Source organism: Heptranchias perlo, unplaced genomic scaffold (genome assembly GCF_035084215.1).
Source record: "Heptranchias perlo isolate sHepPer1 unplaced genomic scaffold, sHepPer1.hap1 HAP1_SCAFFOLD_154, whole genome shotgun sequence".
Lineage (NCBI taxonomy): Eukaryota > Metazoa > Chordata > Chondrichthyes > Hexanchiformes > Hexanchidae > Heptranchias > Heptranchias perlo.
Window position 1 is genome coordinate 116,631 of NW_027138796.1, and position 21,267 is coordinate 137,897.

At 52.2% G+C, this 21,267-nt stretch overlaps 1 protein-coding gene across 3 annotated transcripts in view; it reads right to left on the reverse strand.

The window, feature by feature from the left end:
- Positions 1 to 643: 643 nt before the first annotated feature.
- The window catches only part of imp4 (IMP U3 small nucleolar ribonucleoprotein 4), a 29,306-nt gene continuing 8,682 nt past the window's right edge, over positions 644 to 21,267 (reverse strand). For all 3 annotated transcript variants that reach the window (XM_067977470.1, XM_067977472.1, XM_067977471.1), the window contains exons 5-9: positions 21,060 to 21,192; positions 15,929 to 16,083; positions 14,008 to 14,102; positions 5,024 to 5,097; positions 644 to 3,340 (exon numbers count right to left, since the gene is read on the reverse strand). In XM_067977470.1, coding sequence (XP_067833571.1) covers positions 3,228 to 3,340; positions 5,024 to 5,097; positions 14,008 to 14,102; positions 15,929 to 16,083; positions 21,060 to 21,192 — 570 coding nt within the window. In that variant the 3' untranslated portion in view covers positions 644 to 3,227. The remainder of the gene's footprint in view (positions 3,341 to 5,023; positions 5,098 to 14,007; positions 14,103 to 15,928; positions 16,084 to 21,059; positions 21,193 to 21,267) is intronic.

A 21,267-nucleotide genomic window follows, 5' to 3' on the forward strand; every position in this document is an offset into this window, starting at 1 on the left:
ACAGCACCTCCCAAACCTGCGGCCTCTACCACCTAGAAGGACAAGGGCAGCAGGCACACGGGAACAACACCACCTGCACGTTCCCCTCCGAGTCACACACCATCCCGACTTGGAAATATATCGGCCGTTCCTTCATCGTCGCTGGGTCAAAAACCTGGAACTCCCTTCCTAACAGCACTGTGGGAGAACCTTCACCACACGGACTGCAGCGGTTCAAGAAGGCGGCTCACCACCACCTTCTCAAGGGCAATTAGGGATGGGCAATAAATGCCGGCCTTACCAGCGATGCCCACGTCCCGTGAATGAATTTTTAAAAATTCAGATCATGGATAATCTGTGCCTCAAATCTTATTACCCACCTTTGATCCATAGTCCGTGATAGCCTTACCTAACAAAAATCTATTGATCTCAGACTTGAGAGCTCCAATTATCCCCCAGCATCCACAGCCTTTTGGGGGGGAAAAAAAAATCCAGATTTTTACTGTCCTTTATGTGAAAAACAGCTTCCTAATTTTCCTCCTAAATGGACTAGCTTTAATTTTAAGATTATGTTCCCTCGTCCTTGCTTCCCCTACCAGAGGAAATCATTTCTCTGTATCTACCCTATTGAATCCTTTTAAGATGATAAACATTCACATTCTCATGAAGATATAATAAATATTTTATGTGAGGCAGCTGTGCTTGAATCACAATAACCATTTCTCAGTAGGATCTGTGTAAGAAACCTGGCTGCAATCTATGGAGGAATCTACTTGTTCTGATTTGCACTCAGAAGCTATAAGAATTGATCTGACAGTGGGCATGTAGAGGTGGGTCATTGCCTCACGCTCATCACCCTGGAAAGGATGGGAACTTCCAATCCTCTCCCAAGAATCGCTCGACACCTCAGAGGGAGGCGCTCATGGTGAATAAGGCACCGATAGAGACCATTTCCATGCATCTAGTCTTAGATTCCCCTTCCCCCAGGGTGGGGAACAGGTACAAAGCCAAGAGCTTAGAGTTAGCAGCCTCTTGTGCTGCAAGGCAGCAGGACACTACATTTGGTTTCACATCGTATTTGTGTACCTCCATAACAGTGGGCCCCAAAGGGGGCCAGGTACCAATTGGACCTCAGGGATACCTCATTGGGTGTGACTGGAATCCTTTTATTGAGTGATCTCCGACTGACCTGACAAACACCTTTTACTGGGTGGGAGAGATTGGTTATGCCTTTCCAAAGGCTTGTTAAGACACTCACACCAACTGACACCAGAGACTCCTCAGTGATCAAATACCATCAGATTATCAATTCCTGCTGGAGGCTGGCCATCTCACCCAAATGGGAGTGGACAGGGACCCTCAGATCATCAACTCCCACCCAGGGTTGGTCACTTTATCTAACTGAGAATGGACAGGGACCCTCAGATTATCAACTCCCACCTAGAGTTGGTCACTTTATCTAACTGGGAGTGGACAGGGACCCTCAGATTATCAACTCCCACCCAGGGTTGGTCACTTTATCGAACTGGGAATGGACAGGGACCCTCAGATCATCAACTCCCACCCAGGGTTGGTCACTTTATCTAACTGGGAATGGACAGGGACCCTCAGATCATCAACTCCCACTCAGGGTTGGTCACTTTACCGAACGGTGAATGGACAGGGACCATCCAATTATTAACTGCTGCCCAGGATTGGTTGCAAGTTGAAATCCTGAGGCAAATGCATCAAATGGCAGTTCCCAGTTTATTCTGCACAGTATTTGAAAGCTGACAAGCAATGCTTGACACTCTGCCCCAACTGTGGGAGCACCTGTTCGTTTTGACTTAGACAGGTTGTTACAGGGGTCAGTGCTTACTGATGCAGCCAGCAAAAAATGGCAGCGCCCTGAGTGTTAAAATTCCAACTCGGCCCCTCCTATCAGTATGGTTGCATTTCCTATGGCTGCCTCGACAACATGTGATTGATCAACGGTTGGTTGAAAACCGTGGGGGAGTGGAGACAAAAACTCTGGAGTCATTCAAGAGGCAGGTAGATGCTGTGGTGAAAGGATCTGTGGAAGGATGGGCAACTCCCACCACTGCCAGCTGGGCCATCGTGAAGGACAAACAGGTGCACCGTCACCTCCAGGCTATACACCATCCTGCCATGGGCGTATACCGCCATTCCTTCCGGGTCCCAATCCTGATATTCCTACCAAACACCATCGTGGGATCACCATCACCACAAAGACTGCAGCAGGTCAAAGCAGCAACCCAACCCAGCTTCTCAGCAATAAATGTGGGCTCGCCAGCGACACCCACACCCCGTAAACAAAATGAATACTGTGTGTATGGGCTCCGGAAGGAGAGAGGATCAGGCTCAGCTGTGATGCTTTCCCCCATTGTCGAACAGGCAATATCTTAGTTCACAAAGAACAGCTGCTTGGGTGAGGTACCAGAGAGTGTCTGACACCCCTGGAACCTACACTCCAGCACAAGCTAGCACCTTCAGGAGTGGGCCGAGAACTCGGAAGGTTCAATGTGATCCTCCCAGGCTGCAGTGTTCATTATTGGCCACTTGCTTTGAGAGTCTGTCATGGGGCACAGTGCAGGCTGTCAAACAGGGAGTGGGCTGCTGGAGATATTTACAACACCCTCGTCTCACCCGCTTCCGGACGTTGTCACAGCCTGCATAGACTGGCTCAAAGTCTGTGGCTCAAACACTCCAGCACTGCTTGGAGCTCACCTCAGCAACTCACCCTAATGTTGTGTTCAGGGACTGGGAATCGCACTGAAGTACAGGGAGCTTCTGGTCGGCTCACATTTCATCCTCCATCAGTCGCAGGAACACTTTGGCTGCACTGCTGTGCAACACATTTTAATTCTGCAGCTCTGCAGTGACATTTTACTCCCCATCGACCTCTTGACTAGTCAGCCCGCCATCAACAGGCTGTGAAATCCACTGGTCTGATTGATTGATTGATTGATTCAGTGACTGGTCCAGATTACCTGGTTTATAATCAGTGACTGGTCCTGATTACCTGGTGTATAAACAGTGACTGGTCCTGGTTATCTGGTTTATTTGAAATTCCCAGGAAAGCTCTTCTGGTAAATAAAGAGTTTTGTAAATAATTGGACAAATCCTGATTGTCAAATCGAATCGTAGCCACAACAGTCCGAGAGTCAGAGTCTACTGTCCTGGGCTGTACACCCTCAAACATTAAATTCTCCCCTCCCCAGTGCTAACACAGGGGATGTGAGCTCAGCTCACTCTGTGCTCAGGTATCTCTTCTTCTTGGCGGTGTGCGTGTATGGATGCCAGCGCCATTCTGTGTCGGAGGTGGTCTCATTCTCCAGGGTCCCCAGTTTAATCTGGTACACTGCCAGAGGGATAGGAAAGAGAGAAAGAGAGAGTTCAGTTATTGGACTTACACAGTTCAAGTCAGAGGGACTGAGGCACGGATTGTGTGAAGAGCCACCAACCGCAGAAAAAAGGACAAGGAAACAATCACCGAATGTTCCACAGCACAAAAACAGGCCCATCAAATCTGCCCCGATGTTTTCTCCACGAGCCACTCTAATCCCGATCTACGCTCACTCTCCATACCCTTGATATCCCACCTAGTCTAATCCCATTCTCCTACTCACTCCCTGTAACCTTTAATATCCCATGTAGTCTAATTCCCACGTGGATACTACTTCAACAAGGGTTTATGGCAGAGAATTCCAATTAAATAATCCCCAAATGCACTGACCAGATCTGGTCAGCTCCCAAGTGCGAACATTAGGAAGATAGACTCCGCGTAACTGGAGAGGCACAGACAGACTTCGAGGAGATCTGATCCAGGTCTTCAAATTATTAAAGGCAGGGCCATTTTGGAAGTGGCTTGTGTGTCTATGGTGGTGGGGTCGGGTATAACCAGGGGCCTCAAATTTAAACTGAGAAAGGAGGGAGGAGCAAGGTTGGACGTTTGATTTTTCTCAAAGAGTGATTGAGCTGCACACCAGCAGAGGTAGTAAGGACCAACTCCTTCAAGGTGGTGTTAGAAAAACAAGGCAAAAAGGAGGCTGAGAGGAATTATTACAGGAAATAACCAAATGGTTTTGGGGCCAGCGAGAGCCTATCTGACTGCCTTTGAAGGGTCCGAGGGGAATTTTTCACAGAGGATTCCTAATGTATTCCCAACAGTATTTTGCCTTTCCTTGGGAGGATGATAGATGGGGATGAGATCCATTGAAATAGGGAGCAAGCGTGACGGCCTTTTCTCCTTCTGGGTACATGACATATTGTAGTGCATCATGTAAATTATTGATTCTGTTTAGATAACCCACATTTCATTATTGTAAAGCTGGCCTTTTTTTTAAAAAAAAAAGTTTCCCTTTCAATGATTCCCCCCACCGGGGGGAATGGCCCATTTCTTCATGTGCGATCCTAGGTGACGTGTGCCAGCGGATAATTTGAGTGCGAGGGACCTCACAACAGAGTATGGTTTTCCTGGAAAGAGGCAGGCCAAGTTAGACACAGCTCCGCCTTACCAGATGAACACAACTGTGTTCCAGACAATCAGCGAGCAATGCCATGGGATAGGCCACTTGTAGCTCTAAATGCTCAAACACCCTATCGGTGTAGACGATAATTCTACTCGTGGGGAGTATGCCAAGCGGTGGAGGTCAGTCTCGATGCCTGTTGAAAATCTTGTGCATGCATGCGTGCATGCACTTCCTGCCCAGCCTTCAGGGGAAGAGGCACTTATATTTTGGTACGTTTACCCGTCAACACTTAACATTGAAACTGCCTACGTAAACATTTAGACTGGAGACCCTGTATGTAAACAATTGTCTGTAACAATGTAGTTGCAAGTTCTGGCCAGTAGGTGTTGCTGCAGAGAGAGTTTCTAAAATCTCTCCCTCCTTCCCTCCCCCATTTTGTAGATAAAAGTAACCTCACCGATTGTGCGTGGGCAGTGCCACAGGCTGTTTACTGATCCCAGGGAAATTATGGACTCCTGTGGTTTTTGAAACACTGTTTTGGTTAGAGAGGGCCATGTGGAGGAGGCACTTACGTTTCATTTCAAACCTGGGCCCCACTTCAGACAGTTCGAGGTTCTTGTGATCCACCTTTTTGTACACGTGATGCCTGGGAAGCAACAGACAATGGGAAATGTTACAATCTATAGAGGTTCACCCCTCACCCCCTCCCCTGAAAGTGTCGACTCTCTGTTGGGGCAATCTCACAAGCACACTCTGCTACCGCTCCAACTGGCCACCCTTTATACGTGAGCATAGAAAGGTAATGTTGACAACCAGTGAGTGCCATTCGACCATGGGGGGAAATCACTGCCGAGGCCAAATCTGTCCTCAGCCGACAGACAGGTGAGCATTTCACACAGGAGGTGCTGCAGCAAAAATCCTGGCTGATTCTCTCCTCCCTAACCCGACGGCACGGAGGTCAAATGTGTCTTTACCGTCACTGTGGCTGAGAGCTAACTCTTGCCTACAAAGCAACAGTGATTAGATTTCAAAACAAGAAGCAATTCAATGGCCATGAAGTGCATTGGGATGTCCTGAGACCATGACAGGTGCTATGTAAATGCAAGTTCTTTCTTCTTCTTTCCAAAAATCCTAAAACTGGACAATCCTACACCCCCAAACTAGATACAGCAGGTTGATGAAAGGTGGAACAACATTTGAGGAGGGCCCCTTAATGGAAAAAGTGTTCTGCTAGGAGGGCTGGAGAAATCAGAGGAGGCAGGTCAGAAATTGCACAATGAGTTGAACAAAATATTTAAGTGGGCAGAATACAGGCAGGCAAAATTTAATTCCGACAAATGTAAAGTACTGCACACAGGAAAGAAAAACAGAAGACTCTCACTTCGTGAATGGTGTTGAAATAACCAAGGGTGAAGCTGAAAGAGGCTCAGGAGTCTCAGTAGACTCAACGCTCAACATGTCCAATCAGTGCAGAGAACCAAAGACAATCAAATGTTGAACGTTAGAGTCAGTAGCGAACAAGTCAGAGGAAGCGGTGCCCAAACTGTACAGGGCTCTGGTCAGACCACATCTGGAGCACTGTGTTCAATTCTGGTCACCGAGACACAAGAGACATATTCCAGAGCTCAAGGTAGTCCAGAGAGGAGTAACGAGATGAGGCGGATCCGAGTTATGAGGAAAGACTGGAGACATTTGGGCTGTTCAACCCGAAAAGGAGATGCCCAAGAGTTGACCTAATAGAGATAGTTCAGGGAATGAGAAGGTGAATCCAGATTATCACTCCAAGTTAAACAACGAGAGTAGGACAAGGAGACACAGGTTCAAACTAGTACAAGGTCAATTTAGGACAAAGATCAGGAAGTTCTTCACACATAGGGACTGGATTCCACAATAGAACAAGGGAGGGAAAACATGGCATCATTTAAGAACCAATCGGATGCTGCAATGGGAGCAGGGGGACTGTAGGCTCTCTCTGGGTCGATGGATGAATTAAGATGGGCTGAAGCACAGAGCTCATTGTGAAGAGAGTGGATCATGATTTTGATAAGGTCCCACACAAGAGGTTAGTGTGCAAAATTGAAGCACATGGGATTGGGGGGGAATATACTGGCATGGATTGAGAATTGGTTGACAGACAGGAAACAGAGAGTAGGAATCAACGGGTCTTTTTCGGGATGGCAGGCAGTGACTAGTGGGGTACCGCAGGGATCAGTGCTTGGGCCCCAGCTATTCACAATATATATCAATGATTTGGATGAGGGAACTAAACGTAACATTTCCAAGTTTGCAGACGACACAAAGCTGGGGTGGAATGTGAGCTGTGAGGAGGATGCAAAGAGGCTCCAATGTGATTTAGACAAGTTGGGTGAGTGGGCAAGAACATGGCAGATGCAGTATAACGTGGATAAATGTGAGCTTATCCACTTTGGTTGTAAAAACAGAAAGGCAGATTATTATCTGAATGGTGATAGATTGGGAAAAGGGGAGGTGCAACGAGACCTGGGTGTCCTTGTACACCAGTTGCTGAAAGTGAACATTCAGATGCAGCAAGCAGTTAGGAAGGCGAATGGTATGTTGGCCTTCATTGCAAGAGGATGTGAGTACAGGAGCAAGGATGTCTTACTGCAGTTATACAGGGCCTTGGTGAGACCACATCTGGCGTATTGTGTGCAGTTTTGTTCTCCTTATCTTTTTTTTTATTATTCGTTCATGGGATGTGGGCGTCGCTGGCGAGGCCGGCATTTATTGCCCACCCCTAATTGCCCTTGAGAAGGTGGTGGTGAGCCACCTTCTTGAACCGCTGCAGTCCATGTGGTGACGGTTCTCCCACAGTGCTGTTAGGAAGGGAGTTCCAGGATTTTGACCCAGCGACGATGAAGGAACGGCGATATATTTCCAAGTCGGGATGGTGTGTGACTTGGAGGGGAACGTGCAGGTGGTGTTGTTCCCATGTGCCTGCTGCTCTTGTCCTTCTAGGTGATAGAGGTCGCGGGTGTGGGAGGTGCTGTTAAAGAAGCCTTGGCAAGTTGATGCAGTGCATCCTGTGGATGGTACACACTGCAGCCACTGTGCACCGGTGGTGAAGGGAGTGAATGTTTAGGGTGGTATCTGAGGAAGGATGTCCTTGCCATGGAGGGAGTGCAACAAAGGTTTACCAGACTGATTCCTGGGATGGTAGGACTGACGTATGAGGAGAGATTGGGTCGACTAGGCCTATATTCACTAGAGTTTAGAAGAATGAGAGGTGATCTCATCGAAACACATAAAATTCTAACAGGACTAGACAGACTAGGTGCAGGGAGGATGTTCCCGATGGCTGGGGAGTCCAGAACCAGGGGTCACAGTCTCAGGATACGGGGTATGCCATTTAGAACCAAGATGAGGAGAAATTTCTTCACTCAGAGGGTGGTGAACCTGTGGAATTCTCTACCATAGAAGGCCAAGTCATTAAATATATTCAAGAAGGAGATAGATATATTTCTTTTTGCTAAAGGGATCAAGGGATATAGGGAAAAAGCAGGAACAGGGTACGGAGTTAGACGATCAGGCCCGAAGGACCAAATGGCCTACTCCTGCTCCTATTTTCTATGTTTCTATGAACAGAGTGGGAACTTGAGAATTTGGAGAGAGTGGGAATTAGCTGTAGAGGGGGAAGGAGATGCAATATTTTTTTAAAAAAGCAAAAATCCCAATACAGACTAAAAAGAAATTATCTATAAATAAATAGATAATTTAGTCGAGAGACGTGGCACTGAGCACCAGGGGAGGAGCCCCAGGTATCAGTACAAGAGCAGGAGCAGAGTTGAGAGACGTAGCACTGAGCACCAGGGGAGGAGCCCAGGAATCAGTACAAGAGCGGGAGCAGAGTCGAGAGAAGAGGTGCTGAGCACCAGGGGAAGAGCCCCAGGTATCAGTACAAGAGCAGGAGCAGAGTCGAGAGACGTAGCGCTGAGCACCAGGGGAGGAGCCCAGGTATCAGTACAAGAGCGGGAGCAGAGTCGAGAGAAGAGGTGCTGAGCACCAGGGGAAGAGCCCCAGGTATCAGTACAAGAGCGGGAGCCGAGTCGAGAGAAGAGGTGCTGAGCACCAGGGGAGGACCCCAGGTATCAGTACAAGAGCGGGAGCGGAGTCGAGAGAAGAGGTGCTGAGCACCAGGGGAGAAGCCCCAGGTATCAGTGCAAGAGTGGGAGCGGAGTAGAGAGATGTGGCACTGAGCACCAGGGGAGGAGCCCCAGGTATCAGTACAGGAGCGGGAGCGGAGTCGAGGCACTGAGCACCAGGGGAGGAGCCCCAGGTATCAGTACAGGAGCGGGAGCGGAGTCGAGGCACTGAGCACCAGGGGAGGAGCCCCAGGTATCAGTACAGGAGCGGGAGCGGAGTCGAGGCACTGAGCACCAGGGGAGGAGCCCCAGGTATCAGTACAGGAGCGGGAGCGGAGTCGAGGTGCTGAGCACCAGGGGAGGAGCCCCGGGTATCAGTACAGGAGCGGGAGCCGAGTCGAGGTGCTGAGCACCAGGGGAGGAGCCCCAGGTATCAGTACAGGAGCGGGAGCGGAGTCGAGGTGCTGAGCACCAGGGGAGGAGCCCCAGGTATCAGTACAGGAGCGGGAGCGGATTCGAGGCACTGAGCACCAGGGGAGGAGCCCCAGGTATCAGTACAGGAGCGGGAGTGGAGTCGAGGCACTGAGCACCAGGGGAGGAGCCCCAGGTATCAGTACAGGAGCAGGAGTGGAGTCGAGGCACTGAGCACCAGGGGAGGAGCCCCAGGTATCAGTACAGGAGCGGGAGCGGAGTCGAGGCACTGAGCACCAGGGGAGGAGCCCCAGGTATCAGTACAGGAGCAGGAGCGGAGTCGAGGCACTGAGCACCAGGGGAGGAGCCCCAGGTATCAGTACAGGAGCGGGAGCAGAGTCGAGAGAAGAGGTGCTGAGCACCAGGGGAGGAGCCCCAGGTATCAGTACAGGAGCGGGAGCAGAGTCGAGAGAAGAGGTGCTGAGCACCAGGGGAAGAGCCCCAGGTATCAGTACAAGAGCGGGAGCGGAGTCGAGAGAAGAGGTGCTGAGCACCAGGGGAGGAGCCCCGGGTATCAGTACAGGAACGGGAGCGGAGTCGAGGTGCTGAGCACCAGGGGAGGAGCCCCAGGTATCAGTACAGGAGCGGGAGCGGAGTCGAGGCACTGAGCACCAGGGGAGGAGCCCCGGGTATCAGTACAGGAGCGGGAGCGGAGTCGAGAGATGTGGCGCTGAGCACCAGGGGAGGAGCCCCAGGTATCAGTACAGGAGCGGGAGTGGAGTCGAGGCACTGAGCACCAGGGGAGGAGCCCCAGGTATCAGTACAGGAGCGGGAGCCGAGTCGAGGCACTGAGCACCAGGGGAGGAGCCCCGGGTATCAGTACAGGAGCGGGAGCGGAGTCGAGAGATGTGGCGCTGAGCACCAGGGGAGGAGCCCCAGGTATCAGTACAGGAGCGGGAGCCGAGTCGAGGCACTGAGCACTAGGGGAGGAGCCCCAGGTATCAGTACAGGAGCAGGAGCCGAGTCGAGGCACTGAGCACCAGGGGAGGAGCCCCAGGTATCAGTACAGGAGCGGGAGCGGAGTCGAGAGATGTGGTGCTGAGCACCAGGGGAGGAGCCCCAGGTATCAGTACAGGAGCAGGAGCCGAGTCGAGGTGCTGAGCACCAGGGGAGGAGCCCCAGGTATCAGTACAGGAGCGGGAGTGGAATCGAGGCACTGAGCACCAGGGGAGGAGCCCCAGGTATCAGTACAGGAGCAGGAGCCGAGTCGAGGCACTGAGCACCAGGGAGGAGCCCCAGGTATCAGTACAGGAGCGGGAGCCGAGTCGAGGCACTGAGCACCAGGGGAGGAGCCCCAGGTATCAGTACAGGAGCGGGAGTGGAGTCGAGAGATGTGGTGCTGAGCACCAGGGGTGAAGCCCCATTCACTAAGTACAGAGAGCGACATCGCGGTGAAGAGAGGAGGAGCTCTGAGAGAACTGAAATAAAAGGGTAGGTTAATCAGGGTAAGTGAACAGTAAATAAATTAATAGAGTATCCAAAAGGGAGTTTAGGAAAAAAAAGGTTTCTAAACATAATGGATGGGCGCTGAGGCCCATTGCCTACGCCATGTGGGAACTTCATGTGTCCTGGAGGGCCTCCAGTTGCTCGAGCTCAAGCTGAGGGTTTCTGAGCTTGAGGGGCGGCTGGAGTCATTGCAGAGCATAAGGGAGGCTAAAGGTTTCCTGGATCGTACGTTCCAGGAGGTGGTCACCCCACAGCCAAAAAAGGGCAGGATTGGGTACTAAAAATTCCTGGATACAAGATGGTCAGGAAAGATAGGGGAAGGAAAAAAAAAGGAAGTGGGGTGGGGGGGTATTGATTAAGGAGAGTATTGCAGTGCTGGAGAGAGAGGATGTCCTGGAAGGGTCAAGGACAGAATCTATTTGATTTGAGTTAAGAAACAATCGAGGTGCCATTACACTACTGGGTGTATTCTATAGACCACCAACTAGTGGGAAGGAAATAGAGGAACAAATTTGCAAGGAAATAATGGGGGACTCAACTATCCTAATATAGACTGGGATAGTAATAGTGTAACGGGCAGAGAGGGGGTGGAATTTCTGAAGTGTGTTCAGGAGAACTTTCTTAATCAGTATGTTTCTGGCCCAATGAGGAAGGAGGCATTGCTGGATCTGGTTCTGGGGAATGAGGCCGTCCAAGTGGAGCAAGTGTCAGTGGGGGAACAGCGATCATAGTGTCGTAAAGTTTAGATTAATTGTGGAAAAGGACCAGGAACAATCTAGAGTAAAAACTGGAGGAGGGCCAATTTCAGTGGGTTGAGAACGGATCTGGCCCGGGTAAATTGGAATCAGAGATTGGCAGGCAAAACTGTAATCGAACAGAGGGCGGCCTTTAAAGAGGAGATGGTTCGGATACAGTCTGGGTACATTCCCACGAGGGGGAAAGGGAGGGCAACTAAAGCCAGAGCTCCCTGGATGACAAAAGAAATAGTTAGATGAAGCAGTAAAAGGGGGCGAATGACAGATGTCAGGTTGATAACACAAGTGAGAATCAGGCAGAATATAGAAAGTTCAGAGGAGAAGTGAAAAAGGAAATAAGAGGGGCAAAGAGAGAGTATGAGAATAGACTGGCAGCCAACATAAAAGGGAATCCAAAAGTCTTCTATAGGCTTATAAATAGTAAACGGGTAGTAAGAGGAGGGGTGGGGCCGATTAGGGACCATAAAGAAGATATACGCATAGAGGCAGAGGACATGGATGAGGTACTGAATGAGTACTTTGCATCTGTCTTTACTAAGGAGATGCTGCCAAAATCACAGTAAAAGGAGGTAGTTGAGATATTGGATGGACTAAAAATTGATAAAGAGGAGGCACTAGAAAGGCTGGCTGTACTTAAAGTATATAAGTCACCCGGGATGCATCCTAGATGACTGAGGGAAGTAAGGGCGGAAATTGCAGAGGTGCTGGCTATAATCTGCCAATCATCCTTAGATACAGGGGTGGTGCCAGAGGACTGGAGAATTGCAAATGTTACACCCTTTTTCAAAAAAGGCTGTAAGGATAAACCCGGCAACTACAGGCCAGTTAGTTTAACCTCAGTGATTGGGAAGCTTTTAGAAATGATAATCCGGGACAAAATTAATAGTCACTTGGACAAGTGTGGATTAATAAAGGAAAGCCAGCATGGATTTGTTAAAGGCAAATCGTGTTTAACCAACTTGATTGAGTTTTTTGATGAGGTAACAGAGGGGGTCAATGAGGGCAATGTGGTTGATGTGGTGAATATGGACTTTCAAAAGGAGTTTGATAAAGTGATACATAATAGGCTTGTCAGCAAAATTGAAGCCCATGGAATTAAAGGGGCAGTGGCAGCATGGATACAAAATTGGCTAAGTGACAGGAAACAGAGAGTAGTGATGAACAGGCTGGTGGAATGGGCAGATACATGGCTGATGAAATTTAACACTGGTAAGTGTGAAGTGATATATTTTGGCAGGTAGAACGAGGAGAGGCAATATAAACTAAATGGTACAATTCTAAAAGGGGTAGAGGAACAGAGAGACCTGGGGGTATATGTGCACAAATCTTTAAAGGTGGCAGGACAGGTTGAGAAAGTGGTTAAAAAAGCCTACAGGATCCTGGGCTTTATAAATAGAGGCATAGAGTACAAAAGCAAGGAAGTTATGCTGAACCTTTATAAAACACTGGTTCGGCCACAACTGGAGTATTGTGTTCAATTCTGGCACTGCACTTTAGGAAGGATGTGAGGCCTTAGAGAGGGTGCAGAAGAGATTTACTAGAATGGTTCCAGGGATGAGGGACGGACTGGAGAAGCTGGAGTTGTTCTCCTTAGAGCAGAGAAGGTTAAGAGGAGATTTGATAGAAGTGTTCGAAATCATGAAGGGTTTAAATAAGGTAAATAAAGAGAAACTGTTCCCATTGGCAGAAGGGTCGAGAACCAGAGGCCACAGATTTAAGGTGATTGGCAAAAGAACCAAACGAGACATGAGGAAACACTTCTTTACGCAGCAAGTAATCGTAGCTCTCAAAAAGGAATTGGATAAATAGTTGAAGGGAAAAAATTTGCACGGCTACGGGGAAAGAGCGGGGGGGGGGGGGGGGGCGGTTAGAGGGAGTGTGGGATTAACTGGATTGCTCTTTCAAAGAGCTCAATGGGCCAAATGGCCTCCTTCAGTGCTGTAACCATTCTATGATTTTATGAATGGCCTTCCTCGTCTGTAACTATCCTGCGAGGTCCCACTATCGACAATGACAGAAGATAAAAAAGGATGGATCTGGGTGGGTTTTCTAGGATACCTCTCCGCACAGGAAGACAAGACCATGGATAACATATGGCAACATTCTTCACAAGCACAGATCACAGGCACAAACTGCGAAGATTGGAAAAGAAAGGCTGCAAGTGCATCAGAAGACAGTTAGGGCCTGAAACACTTTCTCCCTCGCTCCTCTCCTGAGGGTGCTAACTCGTGCTGAGATCTGTACCAGTATATCAGTTTCCAGCCCCCCCCGACAAGTGGCTATTTCTCCACCCCATCAGTCTTTACAGCTCAGGACATTGCCATTCGGCCCATCGCCCATCTGCCAGTTCCAGCTTTCCCATTGGAGCTCTGTGCTCTACTCTGCAATAGCAGCATGGTTTCAGAGACAGACATTTCAGTGCCACCCTCAGCAGGACACGCACTAAGCGAGGCATAAGAGGCAGAGAACGAAACACCACCATAGCCACAGCTTTTGCCAGATGCTGACAATGTCCGTGTCATAGTTTGGTAAAACTCCCGAGTGCAGCACTCACATGGCAGGCAGCCGTGGCACCAGCCAGCGGAGGAGCATGGCACAAAATATACCAAGCTAGCGGTTTATTTGAGCAGTGAGCAAGGTGTATCCAAGGGTAAGGCAGCAGAGGGGGTACAAAAGGGGTGTGGAAAACCTTCAGACACAACACAAACTCAAAGTCGCAGCTGAGGATCTGAAGATTCAAGGAGACTCCCTGTGATCACCGCACGCAGCCAGACCCTCACGTACCTGAAGGAGATGTAGTCATCCTGGTTTGCAAACGTGATCACCCTCCTGCTGTCATCTTTAGGGACTGGAAATAAATACTTTAGGATGCTGGATATCTGCGGGATGACAAGACAGCACTCAGGCAGGAGGTAAACGAGCAAGTGATGAGCAGCTGGAAACCGACAACCAGCATGGGATCGAAGATCTTCAACAATATAACTCAATACACAATGACTGCGTCCCATCAAACACTCCCAGGGCAGGTACAACACGGGTTAGATACAGAGTAAAGCTCCCTCGACACTGTCCCATCAAACACTCCCAGGGCAGGTACAGGGTTAGATACAGAGTAAAGCTCCCTCGACACTGTCCCATCAAACACTCCCAGGGCAGGTACAGGGTTAGATACAGAGTAAAGCTCCCTCGACACTGTCCCATCAAACACTCCCAGGGCAGGTACAGGGTTAGATACAGAGTAAAGCTCCCTCTGCACTGTCCCATCAAACACTCCCAGGGCAGGTACAGGGTTAGATACAGAGTAAAGCTCCCTCTACACTGTCCCATCAAACACTCCCAGGGCAGGTACAGGGTTAGATACAGAGTAAAGCTCCCTCGACACTGTCCCATCAAACACTCCCAGGGCAGGTACAGGGTTAGATACAGAGTAAAGCTCCCTTTACACTGTCCCATCAAACACTCCCAGGGCAGGTACAGGGTTAGATACAGAGTAAAGCTCCCTCGACACTGTCCCATCAAACACTCCCAGGGCAGGTACAGGGTTAGATACAGAGTAAAGCTCCCTCCACACTGTCCCATCAAACACTCCCAGGGCAGGTACAGGGTTCGATACAGAGTAAAGCTCCCTCTACACTGTCCCATCAAACACTCCCAGGGCAGGTACAGGGTTCGATACAGAGTAAAGCTCCCTCTACACTGTCCCATCAAACATTCCCAGGGGCAGGTACAGAGTAAGACTTCCTTCTACTTTACTGCAAAAATGTTACTCAACATCCAACCCGATAAGGCCGCACCCCCCACACTGCACCAGTGTAACAGAACCAGCTGTTCTGTGGCCCTTCTAAATGAGGCTAAAAAATTTATTTCAACTGGTCTGAAAGAAAAGGCGGTTCCCCCCCCCCACCAAAATTAGGAACTGACTGCGGAAGCCCTCACACTTTTGATGCAGGACCCTGACCAGCCAGCAGAGAGTTTCATCCCATCAATCTGAGCTGGTCCAGAGGTGAAAGGTTCTGTTAACTCACAACTTAAAAAATGCACAATCTGGACAGCGCTAAGAACTATTTAAATACATGTCTCCCGGATCTCCAAACACCTCCCAGGTCAATGTAGCAGATAAAGAAGGGAAGAAACTTGCGTTTCTATCCTGTCAGTCACGTCTTAAGGACGTCCCAAAACGCTTTGCAGACAATGAATCACTTTTGAAGTGCTGTCACTATTATGTAGGCAAATGTAACAGTCACATTGTACACAGCAAGATCCCACCAAATGTAACGTGATAAATGACCAGATAATCTGTTTTTTTGGTGATGTTGATTGAGGGAGGAATATTGGCCCAGGACTTTGGGAGAACTCCCCCTACTCTTCTTCCAATTGTGCCCCCACCTGAATAAGCCGAGTCATTTGCCCAATGTCTCATCCAAAAGATGGCACATCCGACAATGCAGCTCTCCCTCAGTACTGCACCGCGAGTGTCAGCCTGGATTATGGGGCTCAAGTCCTGAAGCAGGGCGCAAATCCACGACCTTCTGACTTAAGGGACGAGAGCGAGACCGACTGAGCCAAACTGACACCAAGCAGATATGGTAAATGAAGTGGTTTAAGTGACAGCGAGTGTGGGTTTTTAAATGTGTGCAGACTGTAGGAACGAGGAAAGATTGAGAGGGTGGCGAGGCGGCCCAGACCTCCTGCGCATCATACCTACCCTCTGGCCGAGCCGCGAGGTGAGGTTGTGGAAGATGAGGTGCGGGTATGCCTCCGACATGGTGCCAATGTCCGGAATGTCGTGTCGCATCACCACGTTGGACAGCGTGAAGTACGCAGTTGGGCCAAAGGGCAGGTGGCACACGATGAGCCCGTCTGGAAGAAGCCGGGGTTCGGGGGGTGAAAAGAGAGCGAAAAGAACGTTTAGCAGAGACTCAAGGACACAGCACCCGACGCTTTATCAACGTATGAGATTCTCAGGCACCCGAGACCCATAGAAGTATCCCCACAGGATTCCAATCTCTCTCTCACACACAGCACTGTATAACAATTGGCACTTAGATGGCAGCTTCAACGTAGCAAGACAACCCAAGGCAGTTGATGGAGGATTGGCCACAAACTAAGAGCTACAACACAGCGGAGGGGGTTGACGGTGACTGAAGATGTAGCCCTAGAGCCAAGGTTCGAGGGGTCTTCTAAAGATGGAGATCGACGCGGAGGGGACTGGAGCTTGGGGCTGTTATGGTGGAATTCTCCGATGGTGGGGGAAGAGAGAACGCACGAGAGCACGGTTGGAGGAGCAGAGGGTGTCAGCTGGGAAGGGGGGCTGGAGCAGGTTGCAGAGGTAGGGTGCACAACGCCGTGTGGCGATTGGTAGGCAAGGAAGAGGATTGTGAGATGAACGCCCTGGGATGATGGGAGGTGGTGCAGGAAGGAGAAAGTGGGTGGTGGGGTTGGCAAGGAGAAGAGTAGGGTGAGAACTGTCTATTTTTGGACTGGTCAGGGTTTGCACAGTGCAGAGTCAGGGAGAGTGTGGGAGGATCGGCCCACCTTCCCCTGTTCTGTGCAGCCCTGGGTGGGGGCGCACTGGCCCTGATCTCTTGGGGATGGGGTGCGCGCACGCTCATCCATGTCTCCAGGCGCGCACGTGCGTGTGAGATTTGCAAACAGAGACCCTCATCCCAGCACTCTTCGATGCAACAGGGTGCCTGGTTAACACTGTCTATACAGTTATAGCATCCTTCTGGGAGCAAAGGGGCCCACCACAGTAATTCACCAGCCTGAAGTGCACCTGAAATCCTCAGGGGATGCAGCTGCACAGATACAGACAGAGAGACAAAACCACTCAGGGACTCTCTCACATTGTCATGTCCATTCCCTCTCCCGAGCCTTGTGTTCCCTCATTCCAGCCACCGCATTCCCCCAGTGAACCCCACCTCTCCCACCGCATTCCCCCAGTGAATCCCACCTCTCCCACCGCATTCCCCCAGTGAACACCACCTCTCCCACCGCATTCCCCCAGTGAACCCCACCTCTCCCACCGCATTCCCCCAGTGAACCCCACCTCTCCCATCGCAGTCCCCCAGTGAACCCCACCTCTCCCACCGCAGTCCCCCAGTGAACCCCACCTCTCCCACCGCATTCCCCCAGTGAACCCGACCTCTCCCACCGCAGTCCCCCAGTGAACCCCACCTCTCCCACCGCAGTCGCCCAGTGAACCCCACCTCTCCCACCGCAGTCCCCCAGTGAACCCCACCTCTCCCACCGCAGTCCCCCAGTGAACCCCACCTCTCCCACCGCAGTCGCCCAGTGAACCCCACCTCTCCCACCGCAGTCCCCCAGTGAACCCCACCTCTCCCACCGCAGTCCCCCAGTGAACCCCACCTCTCCCACCGCAGTCCCCCAGTGAACCCCACCTCTCCCACCGCAGTCCCCCAGTGAACACCACCTCTCCCACCGCAGTCCCCCAGTGAACCCCAACCATCCCACCACATTCCCCCGTGAACCCCATCTATTCCACCACATTCCCCCAGTGAACCCCATCTACTCCACCGCTTTCCCCCAGTGAACCCCACCTCTCCCACCGCATTCCCCCAGTGAACCCCACCTCTCCCACCGCATTCCCCCAGTGAACCCCACCTCTCCCACCGCATTCCCCCAGTGAACCCCACCTCATTCCCCCAGTGAACCCCACCTCTCCCACCGCAGTCCCCCAGTGAACCCAACCTCTCCCACCGCAGTCCCCCAGTGAACCCCACCTCTCCCACCGCATTCCCCCAGTGAACCCCACCTCTCCCACCGTATTCCCCCAGTGAACCCCACCTCTCCCACCGCAGTCCCCCAGTGAACCCCACCTCTCCCACCGTATTCCCCCAGTGAACCCCACCTCTCCCACCGTATTCCCCCAGTGAACCCCACCTCTCCCACCTCATTCCCCCAGTGAACCCCACCTCATTCCCCCAGTGATCCCCATCCATCCCACCGCATTCCCCCAGTGAACCCCATCTACTCCACCGCTTTCCCCCAGTGAACCCCACCTCTCCCACTGCATTCCCCCAGTGAACCCCACCTCTCCCACCGCATTCCCCCAGTGAACCCCACCTCTCCCACCACATTCCCCCAGTGAACCCCACCTCATTCCCCCAGTGAACCCCACCTCATTCCCCCAGTGAACCCCACCTCATTCCCCCAGTGATCCCCATCCATCCCACCTCATTCCCCCAGTGAACCCCATCTACTCCACCTCATTCTCCCAGTGAACCCCACCTCTCCCACCGCATTCCCCCAGTGAACCCCACCTGTCCCACCGCATTCCCCCAGTGAACGCCATCTACTCCATCGCATTCCCCCAGTGAAACCCACCTCTCCCACCGCAGTCCCCCAGTGAACCCCACCTATCCCACCGCAGTCCCCGTGAACCCCACCTATCCCACCGCAGTCCCCCAGTGAACCCCACCTCTCCCACCGCAGTCCCCCAGTGAACCCCACCTCTCCCATCGCATTCCCCCAGTGAAACCCACCTCTCCCACCGCAGTCCCCCAGTGAACCCCACCTATCCCACCGCAGTCCCCGTGAACCCCACCTATCCCACCGCAGTCCCCCAGTGAACCCCACCTCTCCCACCGCAGTCCCCCAGTGAACCCCACCTCTCCCACCGCATTCCCCCAGTGAACCCCACCTCTCCCACCGCAGTCCCCCAGTGAACCCCACCTCTCCCACCGCATTCCCCCAGTGAACCCCACCTCTCCCACCGTATTCCCCCAGTGAACCCCACCTCTCCCACCGCAGTCCCCCAGTGAACCCCATCCATCCCACCACATTCCCCCATCTATTCCACCTCATTCCCCCAGTGAGCCCCACCTCTCCCACCACATTCCCCCAGTGAACCCCATCTACTCCACCGCATTCCCCCAGTGAACCCCACCTCTCCCACCGCATTCCACCAGTGAACCCCATCTACTCCATCGCATTCCCCCAGTGAACCCCACCTCTCCCACCGCAGTCCCCCAGTGAACCCCATCCATCCCACCACATTCCCCCAGTGAACCTCACCTCATTCCCCCAGTGAACCCCATCTATCCCACCGCATTCCCCCAGTGAACCCCACCTCTCCCACCGCATTCCCCCAGTGAACCCCACCTCTCCCACCGCATTCCCCCAGTGAACCCCATCTATCCCACCACATTCCCCCAGTGAACCCCATCTATCCCACCGCATTCCCCCAGTGAACCCCATCTATCCCACCGCATTCCCCCAGTGAACCCCATCTATCCCACCGCATTCCCCCAGTGAACCCCACCTATCCCACCGCATTCCCCCAGTGAACCCCACCTCTCCCACCGCATTCCCCCAGTGAACCCCACCTATCCCACCGCATTCCCCCAGTGAACCCCATCTGTCCCACAGCATTCCCCCAGTGAACCCCACCTATCCCACCGCATTCCCCCAGTGAACCCCATCTATCCCACCGCATTCCCCCAGTGAACCCCACCTATCCCACCGCATTCCCCCAGTGAACCCCATCTATCCCACCGCATTCCCCCAGTGAACCCCACCTCTCCCACCGCATTCCCCCAGTGAACCCCATCTATCCCACCGCATTCCCCCAGTGAACCCCATCTATCCCACCGCATTCCCCCAGTGAACCCCATCTATCCCACCGCATTCCCCCAGTGAACCCCACCTATCCCACCGCATTCCCCCAGTGAACCCCATCTATCCCACCGCATTCCCCCAGTGAACCCCATCTATCCCACCGCATTCCCCCAGTGAACCCCATCTATCCCACCGCATTCCCCCAGTGAACCCCATCTATCCCACCGCATTCCCCCAGTGAACCCCACCTATCCCACCGCATTCCCCCAGTGAACCCCATCTATCCCACCTCATTCCCCCAGTGAACCGCACCTATCCCACCGCATTCCCCCAGTGAACCCCATCTATCCCACCGCAGTCCCCCAGTGAACCCCACCTATCCCACCGCATTCCCCCAGTGAACCCCACCTCTCCCATCGCAGTCCCCCAGTGAACCCCACCTCTCCCACCGCATTCCCCCAGTGAACCCCATCTATCCCACCGCATTCCCCCAGTGAACCCCATCTATCCCACCGCATTCCCCCAGTGAACCCCATCTATCCCACCGCATTCCTCCAGTGAACCCCATCTATCCCACCGCATTCCCCCAGTGAACCCCATCTATCCCACCGCATTCCCCCAGTGAACCCCATCTGTCCCACAGCATTCCCCCAGTGAACCCCACCTATCCCACCGCATTCCCCCAGTGAACCCCATCTATCCCACCGCATTCCCCCAGTGAACCCCATCTATCCCACCGCATTCCTCCAGTGAACCCCATCTATCCCACCGCATTCCCCCAGTGAACCCCATCTATCCCACCGCATTCCCCCAGTGAACCCCATCTATCCCACCGCATTCCCCCAGTGAACCCCATCTATCCCACCGCATTCCCCCAGTGAACCCCATCTATCCCACCGCATTCCCCCAGTGAACCCCATCTATCCCACCGCATTCCCCCAGTGAACCCCATCTATCCCACCGCATTCCCCCAGTGAACCCCATCTATCCCACAGCATTCCCCCAGTGAACCCCATCTATCCCACAGCATTCCCCCAGTGAACCCCATCTATCCCACCACATTCCCTCTGCTATGTACTCTGCCATATCCCATCACATTTCCTCCCACCTCCTCACCCCGTGTACACTGCCGCCACCACCCGCACTCTCCCCTAACCCATCACACCACGTTATCTGTCCCGCCCCCTCCCAGTATATCCTGCTACGTCTCTCAAGGTTTCACACATTAACTGGCACTGGGCCCGGTGATATCTGACCTGGCACGCCCCGGTGCTCGTGCACAATGAGGAGGTCAGTCACGCTGTTTGCTTTGCATGCCTGAACGAGTGCACCCATCTCGTGCTTTCCTCGGTTCATGCGCTGAGCGTTCGGGAAAACCAACTTCACCTCCTGAAACAAAAACGGGAAATCCGGACATTCAGACCCACTAGGAGCCAGCAACTCAGAGCGAAAACAAACTGAAAA